The sequence below is a fragment of the Amphiprion ocellaris genome, chromosome 13 (assembly GCF_022539595.1).
Source record: "Amphiprion ocellaris isolate individual 3 ecotype Okinawa chromosome 13, ASM2253959v1, whole genome shotgun sequence".
Lineage (NCBI taxonomy): Eukaryota > Metazoa > Chordata > Actinopteri > Pomacentridae > Amphiprion > Amphiprion ocellaris.
In genome coordinates this window covers 19132489-19147873 of record NC_072778.1, presented here as the reverse complement: position 1 = coordinate 19147873, position 15385 = coordinate 19132489, and the positions used below count along the sequence as shown (strand labels likewise).

Sequence of the window (15385 nt, the reverse complement as noted above, 5' to 3'; positions counted from 1 at the left end):
CCACTCCGCCCCTCCGCTGCTGCATAGATAACGTTTGCACATTTTCCAAGAAAAAATAACGGTCCGATCACCGACTACTTCATCGTGTGCACTTGTGTGAAGTGTTGGATTATTCACTCTTTAAAGACTTTGTAGTTAGACGGACTTAGCACATCTTACAGTGTGGATACACGTTTTTCTTCAGTATGGGAGACAAAGGATTTTCAGCGTTTCGTCTGATCCTCTGCTTTGTTTCCTTTATTGTAACGCTGCACCTCGTTCATGGAGATCTGAGTTATTCTTTTCCAGAAGAGATGAAACCACAATCGGTTATTGGAAATATCGCCAAAGATCTCGGTCTTGATCTGAGGACCTTATCTGCTCGGAAGGCCCGTGTTGATTCTGAGGGGACTCGTAAGCGCTACTGTGACATTATTCTGAGTACCGGAGATTTGGTCACATCGGAGAGAATTGACAGAGAGAGTCTTTGTGGCAAGAAACCGTCTTGTGTTGTGAAAGTGGACCTGGTTTTAGAAAATCCTTTGGAGCTTCATCGTGTCAGTCTTCATATTCAAGATGTGAACGACAACTCTCCGAAATTCAGAGAGAATTTGATCAAAATGGAAATTAGCGAGTCAGCTGAAAGGGGAAATCGCTTCTCGGTCGAGCAGGCTCATGACGCAGATATAGGTCAAAATGCTGTTCAAAGGTACAACCTTGAGAAGAATGAAAACTTTATTCTCGTTGTTGACAGTAACAAGGTCCAACTCGAATTGGAAAATAAACTTGACCGAGAAAAGCAAAAAGAGCTGAATTTGCTTCTCACAGCTCTAGATGGTGGATCTCCTCAGAGATCAGGTACTGTAGTCATACACGTCACTGTACTGGATGCTAATGATAACGCCCCAGTGTTCAGCCAGGCCGTTTATAAAGCCAGTCTGCCTGAAAACTCTTCTCCGGATACAATCGTGATTAATGTCGGTGCTACTGATGCAGATGAGGGAGTGAATGGAGATGTGACGTACCAATTTGGTCACGTGTCCGAAGATGATGTAAACGTATTTTCTATTGATCACAAAACTGGAGAAATTCGAGTCACTGGTGAGATTGACTTCGAGGAAATGAGTTCTTTCGAAATGCTTGTCCAAGCCAAAGATGGTTTAGGACTAACATCATATGCCAAAGTTATAATAGATATTACTGATATAAATGACAACGCTCCAGTAATATATCTGAAATCTCTGACCAATCCCATACCTGAGAACGTGTCACCTGGTACAGAGGTGGGCATCATTAACGTACAGGACAGAGACTCTGAGACTAACGGACAGGTCCGCTGCTTTATTCAGCAAAATGTCCCTTTTAAATTGATTCCTTCAATTAAAAACTATTATTCTCTGGTGAGCACAGGACAACTGGACCGTGAAGTGGTGTCTGATTACAACATTACAATCAGTGCCACTGACGAGGGCTCTCCTCCTCTGTCCTCGTCTAAAAGTGTTCAGTTATCTGTAGCTGACATCAACGACAACCCACCTGTGTTTGAGGAACAGTCGTACAGCGCATATGTGAGTGAGAACAACAAACCTGGCTCCACTTTATGTTCGGTCAGTGCTCGAGACCCCGACTGGAGACAGAACGGTACAGTGATTTATTCTCTGTTATCTGGTGAGGTGAACGGTGCCCCGGTGTCCTCGTATGTGTCTGTGAACGGAGACACGGGTGTGATCCACGCTGTGAGGTCGTTTGATTATGAACAGTTTCGGAGCTTCAAAGTGCAGGTGATGGCGAGAGACAACGGTTCTCCTCCTCTGAGCAGCAACGTGACCGTGAGTGTGTTCATCTCGGATGTGAATGACAACTCTCCTCAGATTCTGTATCCCGCCCCGGAGGGCAACTCGTTCATGACCGAGCTGGTCCCCAAAGCTGCTCACGGAGGCTCTCTGGTGTCCAAAGTGATCGCGGTGGACGCGGACTCCGGTCAGAACGCCTGGCTGTCGTATCATATCGTGAAATCCACTGATCCGGGACTTTTCAGTATTGGTGTCCACAGCGGAGAGATCAGGACACAGCGAGACATTTCTGAATCTGACAGCATGAAACAGAATCTTATTGTGTCAGTGAGAGACAACGGACAGCCCTCTCTGTCAGCCACCTGCTCCATGTATTTACTGATTTCTGACAACTTGGCTGAGGTGCCAGAACTGAAAGATATTTCTTATGATGAGAAGAATTCCAAGCTGACTTCATACCTGATTATAGCACTGGTGTCTGTGTCCACCTTCTTCTTGACCTTCATTATCATCATCCTGGGTGTGAGGTTTTGTCGCAGGAGAAAGCCCAGACTGTTGTTTGATGGAGCAGTTGCCATCCCCAGCGCTTATCTCCCTCCTAATTACGCAGATGTTGACGGCACAGGAACTTTACGCAGCACTTACAATTATGATGCCTACCTGACAACAGGTTCTCGGACCAGTGACTTCAAGTTTGTGACATCTTACAATGACAACACTCTGCCTGCTGACCAGACTCTGAGGAAAAGTCCATCAGACTTTGTTGATCCGTTCGATGACTTGGATGCATCAGAAGAGGTACGAGCCTCCTTTTTACCGGTCATTATAAAAGCGTTCTACTAATCTGCTGAGCTTTTTAACGTCATTCTTGCCAAGGCTATTTCAAAGTGTTTTTTCTTTTTTTGTGTGACATAGTGTATTTGTTTGATGAATGCAAAAAGACACTTAAAAAATGGCACCCCTTTTCAAGCAGTTTACTATTTTTCTCCCCACAGATTTTTAATCCGTCGTTCTCTATGAAATGGAATTAACATTTACCTCGTATTTGTCAACCGCCGATTTCAGGCATCACGTTTTTCTTTGCAGTTGTCAGCATGGTCGTTATAGTATTTTCTTTCAATGTTCCTAGGCCCTTATTTAAAAACGGAGTTCAGTATTTCTCGGACCAAATGATGGTCGTTTATTTCTGAAACATGTTCGTTGTTGAATGTGTTAACGGAGCTAGTTAGCTGTTTAGAAAACAAAATACTTCATTTCAAATCTCATTATTGTTCGGAATTTACTGCAATTCAAATGTCTCAGTTACAGTAGTAGGGTTGAGCAACATTTGAATTCATCTGTGAAACACCACAGTATTTTGTGTGTTTGTGCTGGCAGTCCTGCCAAATGTCAAGGCATCTGTCCTTGGTGCTGAAACGCTCCTTTGTGCTCTCAGAGGAGCCGCTGGAAATGTCACTTTTCTATTCAGAAGTGCCGTGTGACTTCCAGTTAGCATAATGTTGACAACTCCTGCTACTACCTCTTCTCCTATAAATAATGATCTTTTCTGCCACTATTTATCGCTGATAATTATGTTGGTTTTATTTATAGTTCTCTGACGGTCTCTGCACAGTGACTTGTTATGGACTGTTTGCCGACAGTTTAATGTTACAATGTTAGTTTTCAGTGTTATTACATATCGCAGTGCCTGACTAAAAGCTCTGGTGATCCTTCTTCTCTGAAGCTTAACAAGTCGATTTTTTTTTTTTTTTTTTTGCCAGGATATAATATACAGAATTTTCGACAAAGCAGAAACAATGCAAACATATATGTAGGTGTTTCGAGGGCACTTTGACCCACAAATCAAATTCTGTTCACCTGAGATGTATGCCCGAACGAACAGCAGGTTAGAGCTTTCAAGCTTAAGATGACCAAATCAAATGTTTATTTGAAATATATGAAACCTGTTTTTCCACGCACAATATTTGTGTGTTAAAATTTTAGTTTGCTGGCATATGAGTGTGAAAGTATTCATTCGGTAGGCAGCGACTGTGTTGGTCAGAGACGCCTATCTGCGTTTATGTTGCAATGGCCATTGGTTGATCTCCTGTAGTTCAAAACTAATTGCAGTGCTCACTGGGGATATTAACTGCTTGATTTTCTGCATTCTCGGATAGTTTAATCCTAAAAAATCGTTAGCAAATGGTAAAATAGTTATTCAGTCAACTTTTGCCATTCATGTCTAGGCATGAATATCATCTGCTGTTTTGCTAATCTAAAAACACCATTCAGCGTTTATTTACCCAGGAGCGAATGTCATGTGCTTCGAGACACTGTGAAGTATATGAACTTCTCCCAGTGTGAAGTTAAAAAGCGACTCATGGTGTCGCTGTTGACTGATAGAAAATTAATACTCACCACTCCACCCACCACTGCTGCATGGATAGCTGTTGTAATTTCCAGCGAACCAGTTAAATCCTTTTATGTTTCACCGTGTTTATTCGTGACACCAAGTGTGGATTGTTAACCGATTTTCGGCATATTGTCGTTTTTGCCCTGGACAGTAAATCGCATACATTGGAGTCACGCCTTGTATCAGGATGGGAGACAACGGATTTTCAGCGCTTCGTCTGATCCTGTGCTTTGTTTCCTTTACTTTAACGCTGCACGTCGTTCATGGGGATTTGAGTTATTCTTTTCCAGAAGAGATGAAACGAGAGTTTGTTATTGGAAATATAGCGAAGGATCTCGGTCTTGATCTGAGGACTTTATCTTCACGACAGGCCCGTGTTGATTTTGAGGGAACTCAGAAAAGGTACTGTGATGTTAAGATGGATACTGGAGATTTGATCGCATCTGAGAGAATTGACAGAGAGAGTCTTTGTAGCAAGAAACCGTCGTGCGTTTTGAAAGTGGACCTGGTTTTAGAAAATCCTTTGGAGCTTCATCGTGTAAGCCTTCATATTCAAGATGTAAACGACAATTCGCCACAGTTTAACGATAATTTGATTAGAATGGAAATATGGGAGTCAGCTGAAAAGGGTAGTCGCTTCTCGATCGAGGAGGCCCATGACGCAGATATAGGTCAAAATGCTGTTCAAAGGTACAACCTTGAGAAGAATGAATACTTCATTCTCGCTATTGACAGTAACAAGGTCGAACTCGTACTGGAAAATAAGCTTGATCGAGAAAAGCAAAAAGAGCTGAATTTGCTTCTCACAGCTCTAGATGGTGGATCTCCTCAGAGATCAGGTACTGTAGTCATACATGTCACTGTACTGGATGCTAATGATAACGTCCCAGTGTTCAGCCAGGCCGTTTATAAAGCCAGTCTCCCTGAAAACTCTCCTCTAGATATAATCGTGATTAATGTCAGTGCAACTGATGCAGATGAAGGAGTGAATGGAGATGTGACTTATGATTTCGGTCATGTATCAGAAGATTATGTTAGTGTATTTTCTATTGATCCTAAAACTGGAGAGATTCGAGTCACTGGTGTGATTGACTTTGAAGAAATCAGTACCTTTGAAATGAGGGTAAAGGCCAAAGATGGTTTAGGGCTAACATCATATGCCAAAGTTATAATAGATATTACTGATGTAAATGACAATGCTCCAGTAATATATCTGAAATCTCTGACCAATCCCATACCTGAGAACGTGTCACCTGGTACAGAGGTGGGCATCATTAACGTGCAGGACAGAGACTCTGAGAATAACCGACAGGTCCGCTGCTTTATTCAGCAAAATGTCCCTTTTAAATTGATTCCTTCAATTAAAAACTATTATTCTCTGGTGAGCACAGGACAACTGGACCGTGAAGTGGTGTCTGATTACAACATTACAATCAGTGCCACTGACGAGGGCTCTCCTCCTCTGTCCTCGTCTAAAAGTGTTCAGTTATCTGTAGCTGACATCAACGACAACCCACCTGTGTTTGAGGAACAGTCGTACAGCGCATATGTGAGTGAGAACAACAAACCTGGCTCCACTTTATGTTCGGTCAGTGCTCGAGACCCCGACTGGAGACAGAACGGTACAGTGATTTATTCTCTGTTATCTGGTGAGGTGAACGGTGCCCCGGTGTCCTCGTATGTGTCTGTGAACGGAGACACGGGTGTGATCCACGCTGTGAGGTCGTTTGATTATGAACAGTTTCGGAGCTTCAAAGTGCAGGTGATGGCGAGAGACAACGGTTCTCCTCCTCTGAGCAGCAACGTGACCGTGAGTGTGTTCATCTCGGATTTGAATGACAACTCTCCTCAGATTCTGTATCCCGCCCCGGAGGGCAACTCGTTCATGACCGAGCTGGTCCCCAAAGCTGCTCACGGAGGCTCTCTGGTGTCCAAAGTGATCGCGGTGGACGCGGACTCCGGTCAGAACGCCTGGCTGTCGTATCATATAGTGAAATCCACTGATCCGGGACTTTTCAGTATTGGTGTCCACAGCGGAGAGATCAGGACACAGCGAGACATTTCTGAATCTGACAGCATGAAACAGAATCTTATTGTGTCAGTGAGAGACAACGGACAGCCCTCTCTGTCAGCCACCTGCTCCATGTATTTACTGATTTCTGACAACTTGGCTGAGGTGCCAGAACTGAAAGATATTTCTTATGATGAGAAGAATTCCAAGCTGACTTCATACCTGATTATAGCACTGGTGTCTGTGTCCACCTTCTTCTTGACCTTCATTATCATCATCCTGGGTGTGAGGTTTTGTCGCAGGAGAAAGCCCAGACTGTTGTTTGATGGAGCAGTTGCCATCCCCAGCGCTTATCTCCCTCCTAATTACGCAGATGTTGACGGCACAGGAACTTTACGCAGCACTTACAATTATGATGCCTACCTGACAACAGGTTCTCGGACCAGTGACTTCAAGTTTGTGACATCTTACAATGACAACACTCTGCCTTCTGACCAGACTCTGAGGAAAAGTCCATCAGACTTTGTTGATCCGTTCGATGACTTGGATGCATCAGAAGAGGTACGAGCCTCCTTTTTACCGGTCATTATAAAAGCGTTCTACTAATCTGCTGAGCTTTTTAACGTCATTCTTGCCAAGGCTATTTCAAAGTGTTTTTTCTTTTTTTGTGTGACATAGTGTATTTGTTTGATGAATGCAAAAAGACACTTAAAAAATGGCACCCCTTTTCAAGCAGTTTACTATTTTTCTCCCCACAGATTTTTAATCCGTCGTTCTCTATGAAATGGAATTAACATTTACCTCGTATTTGTCAACCGCCGATTTCAGGCATCACGTTTTTCTTTGCAGTTGTCAGCATGGTCGTTATAGTATTTTCTTTCAATGTTCCTAGGCCCTTATTTAAAAACGGAGTTCAGTATTTCTCGGACCAAATGATGGTCGTTTATTTCTGAAACATGTTCGTTGTTGAATGTGTTAACGGAGCTAGTTAGCTGTTTAGAAAACAAAATACTTCATTTCAAATCTCATTATTGTTCGGAATTTACTGCAATTCAAATGTCTCAGTTACAGTAGTAGGGTTGAGCAACATTTGAATTCATCTGTGAAACACCACAGTATTTTGTGTGTTTGTGCTGGCAGTCCTGCCAAATGTCAAGGCATCTGTCCTTGGTGCTGAAACGCTCCTTTGTGCTCTCAGAGGAGCCGCTGGAAATGTCACTTTTCTATTCAGAAGTGCCGTGTGACTTCCAGTTAGCATAATGTTGACAACTCCTGCTACTACCTCTTCTCCTATAAATAATGATCTTTTCTGCCACTATTTATCGCTGATAATTATGTTGGTTTTATTTATAGTTCTCTGACGGTCTCTGCACAGTGACTTGTTATGGACTGTTTGCCGACAGTTTAATGTTACAATGTTAGTTTTCAGTGTTATTACATATCGCAGTGCCTGACTAAAAGCTCTGGTGATCCTTCTTCTCTGAAGCTTAACAAGTCGATTTTTTTTTTTTTTTTTTTTGCCAGGATATAATATACAGAATTTTCGACAAAGCAGAAACAATACAAACATATATGTAGGTGTTTGTAGGGCACTTTGACCCACAAATCAAATTCTGTTCACCTGAGATGTATGCCCGAACGAACAGCAGGTTAGAGCTTTCAAGCTTAAGATGACCAAATCAAATGTTTATTTGAAATATATGAAACCTGTTTTTCCACGCACAATATTTGTGTGTTAAAATTTTAGTTTGCTGGCATATGAGTGTGAAAGTATTCATTCGGTAGGCAGCGACTGTGTTGGTCAGAGACGCCTATCTGCGTTTATGTTGCAATGGCCATTGGTTGATCTCCTGTAGTTCAAAACTAATTGCAGTGCTCACTGGGGATATTAACTGCTTGATTTTCTGCATTCTCGGATAGTTTAATCCTAAAAAATCGTTAGCAAATGGTAAAATAGTTATTCAGTCAACTTTTGCCATTCATGTCTAGGCATGAATATCATCTGCTGTTTTGCTAATCTAAAAACACCATTCAGCGTTTATTTACCCAGGAGCGAATGTCATGTGCTTCGAGACACTGTGAAGTATATGAACTTCTCCCAGTGTGAAGTTAAAAAGCGACTCATGGTGTCGCTGTTGACTGATAGAAAATTAATACTCACCACTCCACCCACCACTGCTGCATGGATAGCTGTTGTAATTTCCAGCGAACCAGTTAAATCCTTTTATGTTTCACCGTGTTTATTCGTGACACCAAGTGTGGATTGTTAACCGATTTTCGGCATATTGTCGTTTTTGCCCTGGACAGTAAATCGCATACATTGGAGTCACGCCTTGTATCAGGATGGGAGACAACGGATTTTCAGCGCTTCGTCTGATCCTGTGCTTTGTTTCCTTTACTTTAACGCTGCACGTCGTTCATGGGGATTTGAGTTATTCTTTTCCAGAAGAGATGAAACGAGAGTTTGTTATTGGAAATATAGCGAAGGATCTCGGTCTTGATCTGAGGACTTTATCTTCACGACAGGCCCGTGTTGATTTTGAGGGAACTCAGAAAAGGTACTGTGATGTTAAGATGGATACTGGAGATTTGATCGCATCTGAGAGAATTGACAGAGAGAGTCTTTGTAGCAAGAAACCGTCGTGCGTTTTGAAAGTGGACCTGGTTTTAGAAAATCCTTTGGAGCTTCATCGTGTAAGCCTTCATATTCAAGATGTAAACGACAATTCGCCACAGTTTAACGATAATTTGATTAGAATGGAAATATGGGAGTCAGCTGAAAAGGGTAGTCGCTTCTCGATCGAGGAGGCCCATGACGCAGATATAGGTCAAAATGCTGTTCAAAGGTACAACCTTGAGAAGAATGAATACTTCATTCTCGCTATTGACAGTAACAAGGTCGAACTCGTACTGGAAAATAAGCTTGATCGAGAAAAGCAAAAAGAGCTGAATTTGCTTCTCACAGCTCTAGATGGTGGATCTCCTCAGAGATCAGGTACTGTAGTCATACATGTCACTGTACTGGATGCTAATGATAACGTCCCAGTGTTCAGCCAGGCCGTTTATAAAGCCAGTCTCCCTGAAAACTCTCCTCTAGATATAATCGTGATTAATGTCAGTGCAACTGATGCAGATGAAGGAGTGAATGGAGATGTGACTTATGATTTCGGTCATGTATCAGAAGATTATGTTAGTGTATTTTCTATTGATCCTAAAACTGGAGAGATTCGAGTCACTGGTGTGATTGACTTTGAAGAAATCAGTACCTTTGAAATGAGGGTAAAGGCCAAAGATGGTTTAGGGCTAACATCATATGCCAAAGTTATAATAGATATTACTGATGTAAATGACAATGCTCCAGTAATATATCTGAAATCTCTGACCAATCCCATACCTGAGAACGTGTCACCTGGTACAGAGGTGGGCATCATTAACGTGCAGGACAGAGACTCTGAGAATAACCGACAGGTCCGCTGCTTTATTCAGCAAAATGTCCCTTTTAAATTGATTCCTTCAATTAAAAACTATTATTCTCTGGTGAGCACAGGACAACTGGACCGTGAAGTGGTGTCTGATTACAACATTACAATCAGTGCCACTGACGAGGGCTCTCCTCCTCTGTCCTCGTCTAAAAGTGTTCAGTTATCTGTAGCTGACATCAACGACAACCCACCTGTGTTTGAGGAACAGTCGTACAGCGCATATGTGAGTGAGAACAACAAACCTGGCTCCACTTTATGTTCGGTCAGTGCTCGAGACCCCGACTGGAGACAGAACGGTACAGTGATTTATTCTCTGTTATCTGGTGAGGTGAACGGTGCCCCGGTGTCCTCGTATGTGTCTGTGAACGGAGACACGGGTGTGATCCACGCTGTGAGGTCGTTTGATTATGAACAGTTTCGGAGCTTCAAAGTGCAGGTGATGGCGAGAGACAACGGTTCTCCTCCTCTGAGCAGCAACGTGACCGTGAGTGTGTTCATCTCGGATGTGAATGACAACTCTCCTCAGATTCTGTATCCCGCCCCGGAGGGCAACTCGTTCATGACCGAGCTGGTCCCCAAAGCTGCTCACGGAGGCTCTCTGGTGTCCAAAGTGATCGCGGTGGACGCGGACTCCGGTCAGAACGCCTGGCTGTCGTATCATATAGTGAAATCCACTGATCCGGGACTTTTCAGTATTGGTGTCCACAGCGGAGAGATCAGGACACAGCGAGACATTTCTGAATCTGACAGCATGAAACAGAATCTTATTGTGTCAGTGAGAGACAACGGACAGCCCTCTCTGTCAGCCACCTGCTCCATGTATTTACTGATTTCTGACAACTTGGCTGAGGTGCCAGAACTGAAAGATATTTCTTATGATGAGAAGAATTCCAAGCTGACTTCATACCTGATTATAGCACTGGTGTCTGTGTCCACCTTCTTCTTGACCTTCATTATCATCATCCTGGGTGTGAGGTTTTGTCGCAGGAGAAAGCCCAGACTGTTGTTTGATGGAGCAGTTGCCATCCCCAGCGCTTATCTCCCTCCTAATTACGCAGATGTTGACGGCACAGGAACTTTACGCAGCACTTACAATTATGATGCCTACCTGACAACAGGTTCTCGGACCAGTGACTTCAAGTTTGTGACATCTTACAATGACAACACTCTGCCTGCTGACCAGACTCTGAGGAAAAGTCCATCAGACTTTGTTGATCCGTTCGATGACTTGGATGCATCAGAAGAGGTACGAGCCTCCTTTTTACCGGTCATTATAAAAGCGTTCTACTAATCTGCTGAGCTTTTTAACGTCATTCTTGCCAAGGCTATTTCAAAGTGTTTTTTCTTTTTTTGTGTGACATAGTGTATTTGTTTGATGAATGCAAAAAGACACTTAAAAAATGGCACCCCTTTTCAAGCAGTTTACTATTTTTCTCCCCACAGATTTTTAATCCGTCGTTCTCTATGAAATGGAATTAACATTTACCTCGTATTTGTCAACCGCCGATTTCAGGCATCACGTTTTTCTTTGCAGTTGTCAGCATGGTCGTTATAGTATTTTCTTTCAATGTTCCTAGGCCCTTATTTAAAAACGGAGTTCAGTATTTCTCGGACCAAATGATGGTCGTTTATTTCTGAAACATGTTCGTTGTTGAATGTGTTAACGGAGCTAGTTAGCTGTTTAGAAAACAAAATGCTTCATTTCAAATCTCATTATTGTTCGGAATTTACTGCAATTCAAATGTCTCAGTTACAGTAGTAGGGTTGAGCAACATTTGAATTCATCTGTGAAACACCACAGTATTTTGTGTGTTTGTGCTGGCAGTCCTGCCAAATGTCAAGGCATCTGTCCTTGGTGCTGAAACGCTCCTTTGTGCTCTCAGAGGAGCCGCTGGAAATGTCACTTTTCTATTCAGAAGTGCCGTGTGACTTCCAGTTAGCATAATGTTGACAACTCCTGCTACTACCTCTTCTCCTATAAATAATGATCTTTTCTGCCACTATTTATCGCTGATAATTATGTTGGTTTTATTTATAGTTCTCTGACGGTCTCTGCACAGTGACTTGTTATGGACTGTTTGCCGACAGTTTAATGTTACAATGTTAGTTTTCAGTGTTATTACATATCGCAGTGCCTGACTAAAAGCTCTGGTGATCCTTCTTCTCTGAAGCTTAACAAGTCGATTTTTTTTTTTTTTTTTTTTGCCAGGATATAATATACAGAATTTTCGACAAAGCAGAAACAATACAAACATATATGTAGGTGTTTGTAGGGCACTTTGACCCACAAATCAAATTCTGTTCACCTGAGATGTATGCCCGAACGAACAGCAGGTTAGAGCTTTCAAGCTTAAGATGACCAAATCAAATGTTTATTTGAAATATATGAAACCTGTTTTTCCACGCACAATATTTGTGTGTTAAAATTTTAGTTTGCTGGCATATGAGTGTGAAAGTATTCATTCGGTAGGCAGCGACTGTGTTGGTCAGAGACGCCTATCTGCGTTTATGTTGCAATGGCCATTGGTTGATCTCCTGTAGTTCAAAACTAATTGCAGTGCTCACTGGGGATATTAACTGCTTGATTTTCTGCATTCTCGGATAGTTTAATCCTAAAAAATCGTTAGCAAATGGTAAAATAGTTATTCAGTCAACTTTTGCCATTCATGTCTAGGCATGAATATCATCTGCTGTTTTGCTAATCTAAAAACACCATTCAGCGTTTATTTACCCAGGAGCGAATGTCATGTGCTTCGAGACACTGTGAAGTATATGAACTTCTCCCAGTGTGAAGTTAAAAAGCGACTCATGGTGTCGCTGTTGACTGATAGAAAATTAATACTCACCACTCCACCCACCACTGCTGCATGGATAGCTGTTGTAATTTCCAGCGAACCAGTTAAATCCTTTTATGTTTCACCGTGTTTATTCGTGACACCAAGTGTGGATTGTTAACCGATTTTCGGCATATTGTCGTTTTTGCCCTGGACAGTAAATCGCATACATTGGAGTCACGCCTTGTATCAGGATGGGAGACAACGGATTTTCAGCGCTTCGTCTGATCCTGTGCTTTGTTTCCTTTACTTTAACGCTGCACGTCGTTCATGGGGATTTGAGTTATTCTTTTCCAGAAGAGATGAAACGAGAGTTTGTTATTGGAAATATAGCGAAGGATCTCGGTCTTGATCTGAGGACTTTATCTTCACGACAGGCCCGTGTTGATTTTGAGGGAACTCAGAAAAGGTACTGTGATGTTAAGATGGATACTGGAGATTTGATCGCATCTGAGAGAATTGACAGAGAGAGTCTTTGTAGCAAGAAACCGTCGTGCGTTTTGAAAGTGGACCTGGTTTTAGAAAATCCTTTGGAGCTTCATCGTGTAAGCCTTCATATTCAAGATGTAAACGACAATTCGCCACAGTTTAACGATAATTTGATTAGAATGGAAATATGGGAGTCAGCTGAAAAGGGTAGTCGCTTCTCGATCGAGGAGGCCCATGACGCAGATATAGGTCAAAATGCTGTTCAAAGGTACAACCTTGAGAAGAATGAATACTTCATTCTCGCTATTGACAGTAACAAGGTCGAACTCGTACTGGAAAATAAGCTTGATCGAGAAAAGCAAAAAGAGCTGAATTTGCTTCTCACAGCTCTAGATGGTGGATCTCCTCAGAGATCAGGTACTGTAGTCATACATGTCACTGTACTGGATGCTAATGATAACGTCCCAGTGTTCAGCCAGGCCGTTTATAAAGCCAGTCTCCCTGAAAACTCTCCTCTAGATATAATCGTGATTAATGTCAGTGCAACTGATGCAGATGAAGGAGTGAATGGAGATGTGACTTATGATTTCGGTCATGTATCAGAAGATTATGTTAGTGTATTTTCTATTGATCCTAAAACTGGAGAGATTCGAGTCACTGGTGTGATTGACTTTGAAGAAATCAGTACCTTTGAAATGAGGGTAAAGGCCAAAGATGGTTTAGGGCTAACATCATATGCCAAAGTTATAATAGATATTACTGATGTAAATGACAATGCTCCAGTAATATATCTGAAATCTCTGACCAATCCCATACCTGAGAACGTGTCACCTGGTACAGAGGTGGGCATCATTAACGTGCAGGACAGAGACTCTGAGAATAACCGACAGGTCCGCTGCTTTATTCAGCAAAATATTCCTTTTAAATTGGTTCCTTCTATCAAAAACTATTATTCTCTGGTGAGCACAGGACAACTGGACCGTGAAGTGGTGTCTGATTACAACATTACAATCAGTGCCACTGACGAGGGCTCTCCTCCTCTTTCCTCGTCTAAAAGTGTTCAGTTATCTGTAGCTGACATCAACGACAACCCACCTGTGTTTGAGGAACAGTCGTACAGCGCATATGTGAGTGAGAACAACAAACCTGGCTCCACTTTATGTTCCGTCAGTGCTCGAGACCCCGACTGGAGACAGAACGGTACCGTGATTTATTCTCTGTTATCTGGTGAGGTGAACGGTGCCCCGGTGTCCTCGTATGTGTCTGTGAACGGAGACACGGGTGTGATCCACGCTGTGAGGTCGTTTGATTATGAACAGTTTCGGAGCTTCAAAGTGCAGGTGATGGCGAGAGACAACGGTTCTCCTCCTCTGAGCAGCAACGTGACCGTGAGTGTGTTCATCTCGGATGTGAATGACAACTCTCCTCAGATTCTGTATCCCGCCCCGGAGGGCAACTCGTTCATGACCGAGCTGGTCCCCAAAGCTGCTCATGGAGGCTCTCTGGTGTCCAAAGTGATCGCGGTGGACGCGGACTCCGGTCAGAACGCCTGGCTGTCGTATCATATCGTGAAATCCACTGATCCGGGAGTTTTCAGTATTGGTGTCCACAGCGGAGAGATCAGGACACAGCGAGACATTTCTGAATCTGACAGCATGAAACAGAATCTGATTGTGTCAGTAAGAGACAACGGACAGCCCTCTCTGTCAGCCACCTGCTCCATGTATTTACTGATTTCTGACAACTTGGCTGAGGTGCCAGAATTGAAAGAAATGTCCAACTTTGAGAATAATTCCAAGCTGACTTCATACCTGATTATAGCACTGGTGTCTGTGTCCACCTTTTTCCTGACTTTCATCATCATCATTCTGGGTGTGAGGTTTTGTCGCAGGAGAAAGCCCAGACTGTTGTTTGATGGAGCAGTTGCCATCCCCAGCGCTTATCTCCCTCCTAATTACGCAGATGTTGACGGCACAGGAACTTTACGCAGCACTTACAATTATGACGCCTACCTGACAGCAGGTTCTCGGACTAGTGACTTCAAGTTTGTGACATCTTACAATGACAACACTCTGCCTGCAGACCAGACTCTGAGGAAAAGTCCATCAGACTTTGTTGATCCTTTTGAAGATTTGGAAGCATCAGAAGAGGTATGAGCCTCCTATTTTACGAGTTTTTGCAAAACCATTTGACTTTTGTGTTGAGCCTTTTAATGTCACTCTTCTGACGTGTATTTTTATTTATTCAAAATTTAGCAATGTTTATATATTCTCTGCTATTGGTTTGCACAACTATATACATTTGGCTTGCATTCGTCAACCGCGTTTACTTTTTCACGGAAATTCATTTTTAGGAATTTGTTGTATCAATTCAAAATATTCAAAAAGTTGTCAAGTATTTCCCCTGACAGTTGCTGTTGTTGGTGTCTGAAACCTGTTACCTGTTGAACTTGTTCATCAAACCAA

General features: G+C 42.6%; 4 protein-coding genes across 10 annotated transcripts in view; all 4 read left to right on the top strand.

The window, feature by feature from the left end:
- LOC111576782 (protocadherin gamma-C5-like) overlaps nt 1–15385 on the top strand; it is a 353923-nt gene that overhangs the window by 18022 nt on the left and 320516 nt on the right. The window contains exon 1 of one of the 7 annotated variants that reach the window (XM_055016505.1): nt 8392–10903. The exons of 5 other annotated variants lie outside the window; for them this stretch is intronic. In XM_055016505.1, coding sequence (XP_054872480.1) covers nt 8519–10903 — 2385 coding nt within the window. In that variant the 5' untranslated portion in view covers nt 8392–8518. Of the gene's footprint in view, nt 1–8391; nt 10904–15385 lie in introns of those variants that run through there. One more of the 7 variants, XM_055016520.1, reaches the window with a different exon arrangement.
- Nucleotides 10–2795, top strand: LOC129350342 (protocadherin gamma-A11-like). The gene has a single exon (XM_055016540.1). It carries the CDS (start codon nt 186–188, stop codon nt 2613–2615), a length of 2430 nt encoding a protein of 809 aa, XP_054872515.1. The 5' UTR covers nt 10–185; the 3' UTR covers nt 2616–2795.
- Nucleotides 4182–6953, top strand: LOC129350341 (protocadherin gamma-A11-like). The gene has a single exon (XM_055016538.1). The coding sequence runs from the start codon at nt 4352–4354 to the stop codon at nt 6779–6781; it is 2430 nt and encodes an 809-aa protein (XP_054872513.1). The 5' UTR covers nt 4182–4351; the 3' UTR covers nt 6782–6953.
- On the top strand, nt 12516–15076 carry LOC129350347 (protocadherin gamma-A11-like). The gene has a single exon (XM_055016547.1). The coding sequence runs from the start codon at nt 12686–12688 to the stop codon at nt 15074–15076; it is 2391 nt and encodes a 796-aa protein (XP_054872522.1). The 5' UTR covers nt 12516–12685.

Coding starts and splice junctions, on each gene's coding strand:
- LOC129350341 (XM_055016538.1), top strand. CDS start 4,352: ATGGGAGACAACGGATTTTCAGCGCTTCGTCTGATCCTGTGCTTTGTT.
- LOC129350342 (XM_055016540.1), top strand. CDS start 186: ATGGGAGACAAAGGATTTTCAGCGTTTCGTCTGATCCTCTGCTTTGTT.
- LOC129350347 (XM_055016547.1), top strand. CDS start 12,686: ATGGGAGACAACGGATTTTCAGCGCTTCGTCTGATCCTGTGCTTTGTT.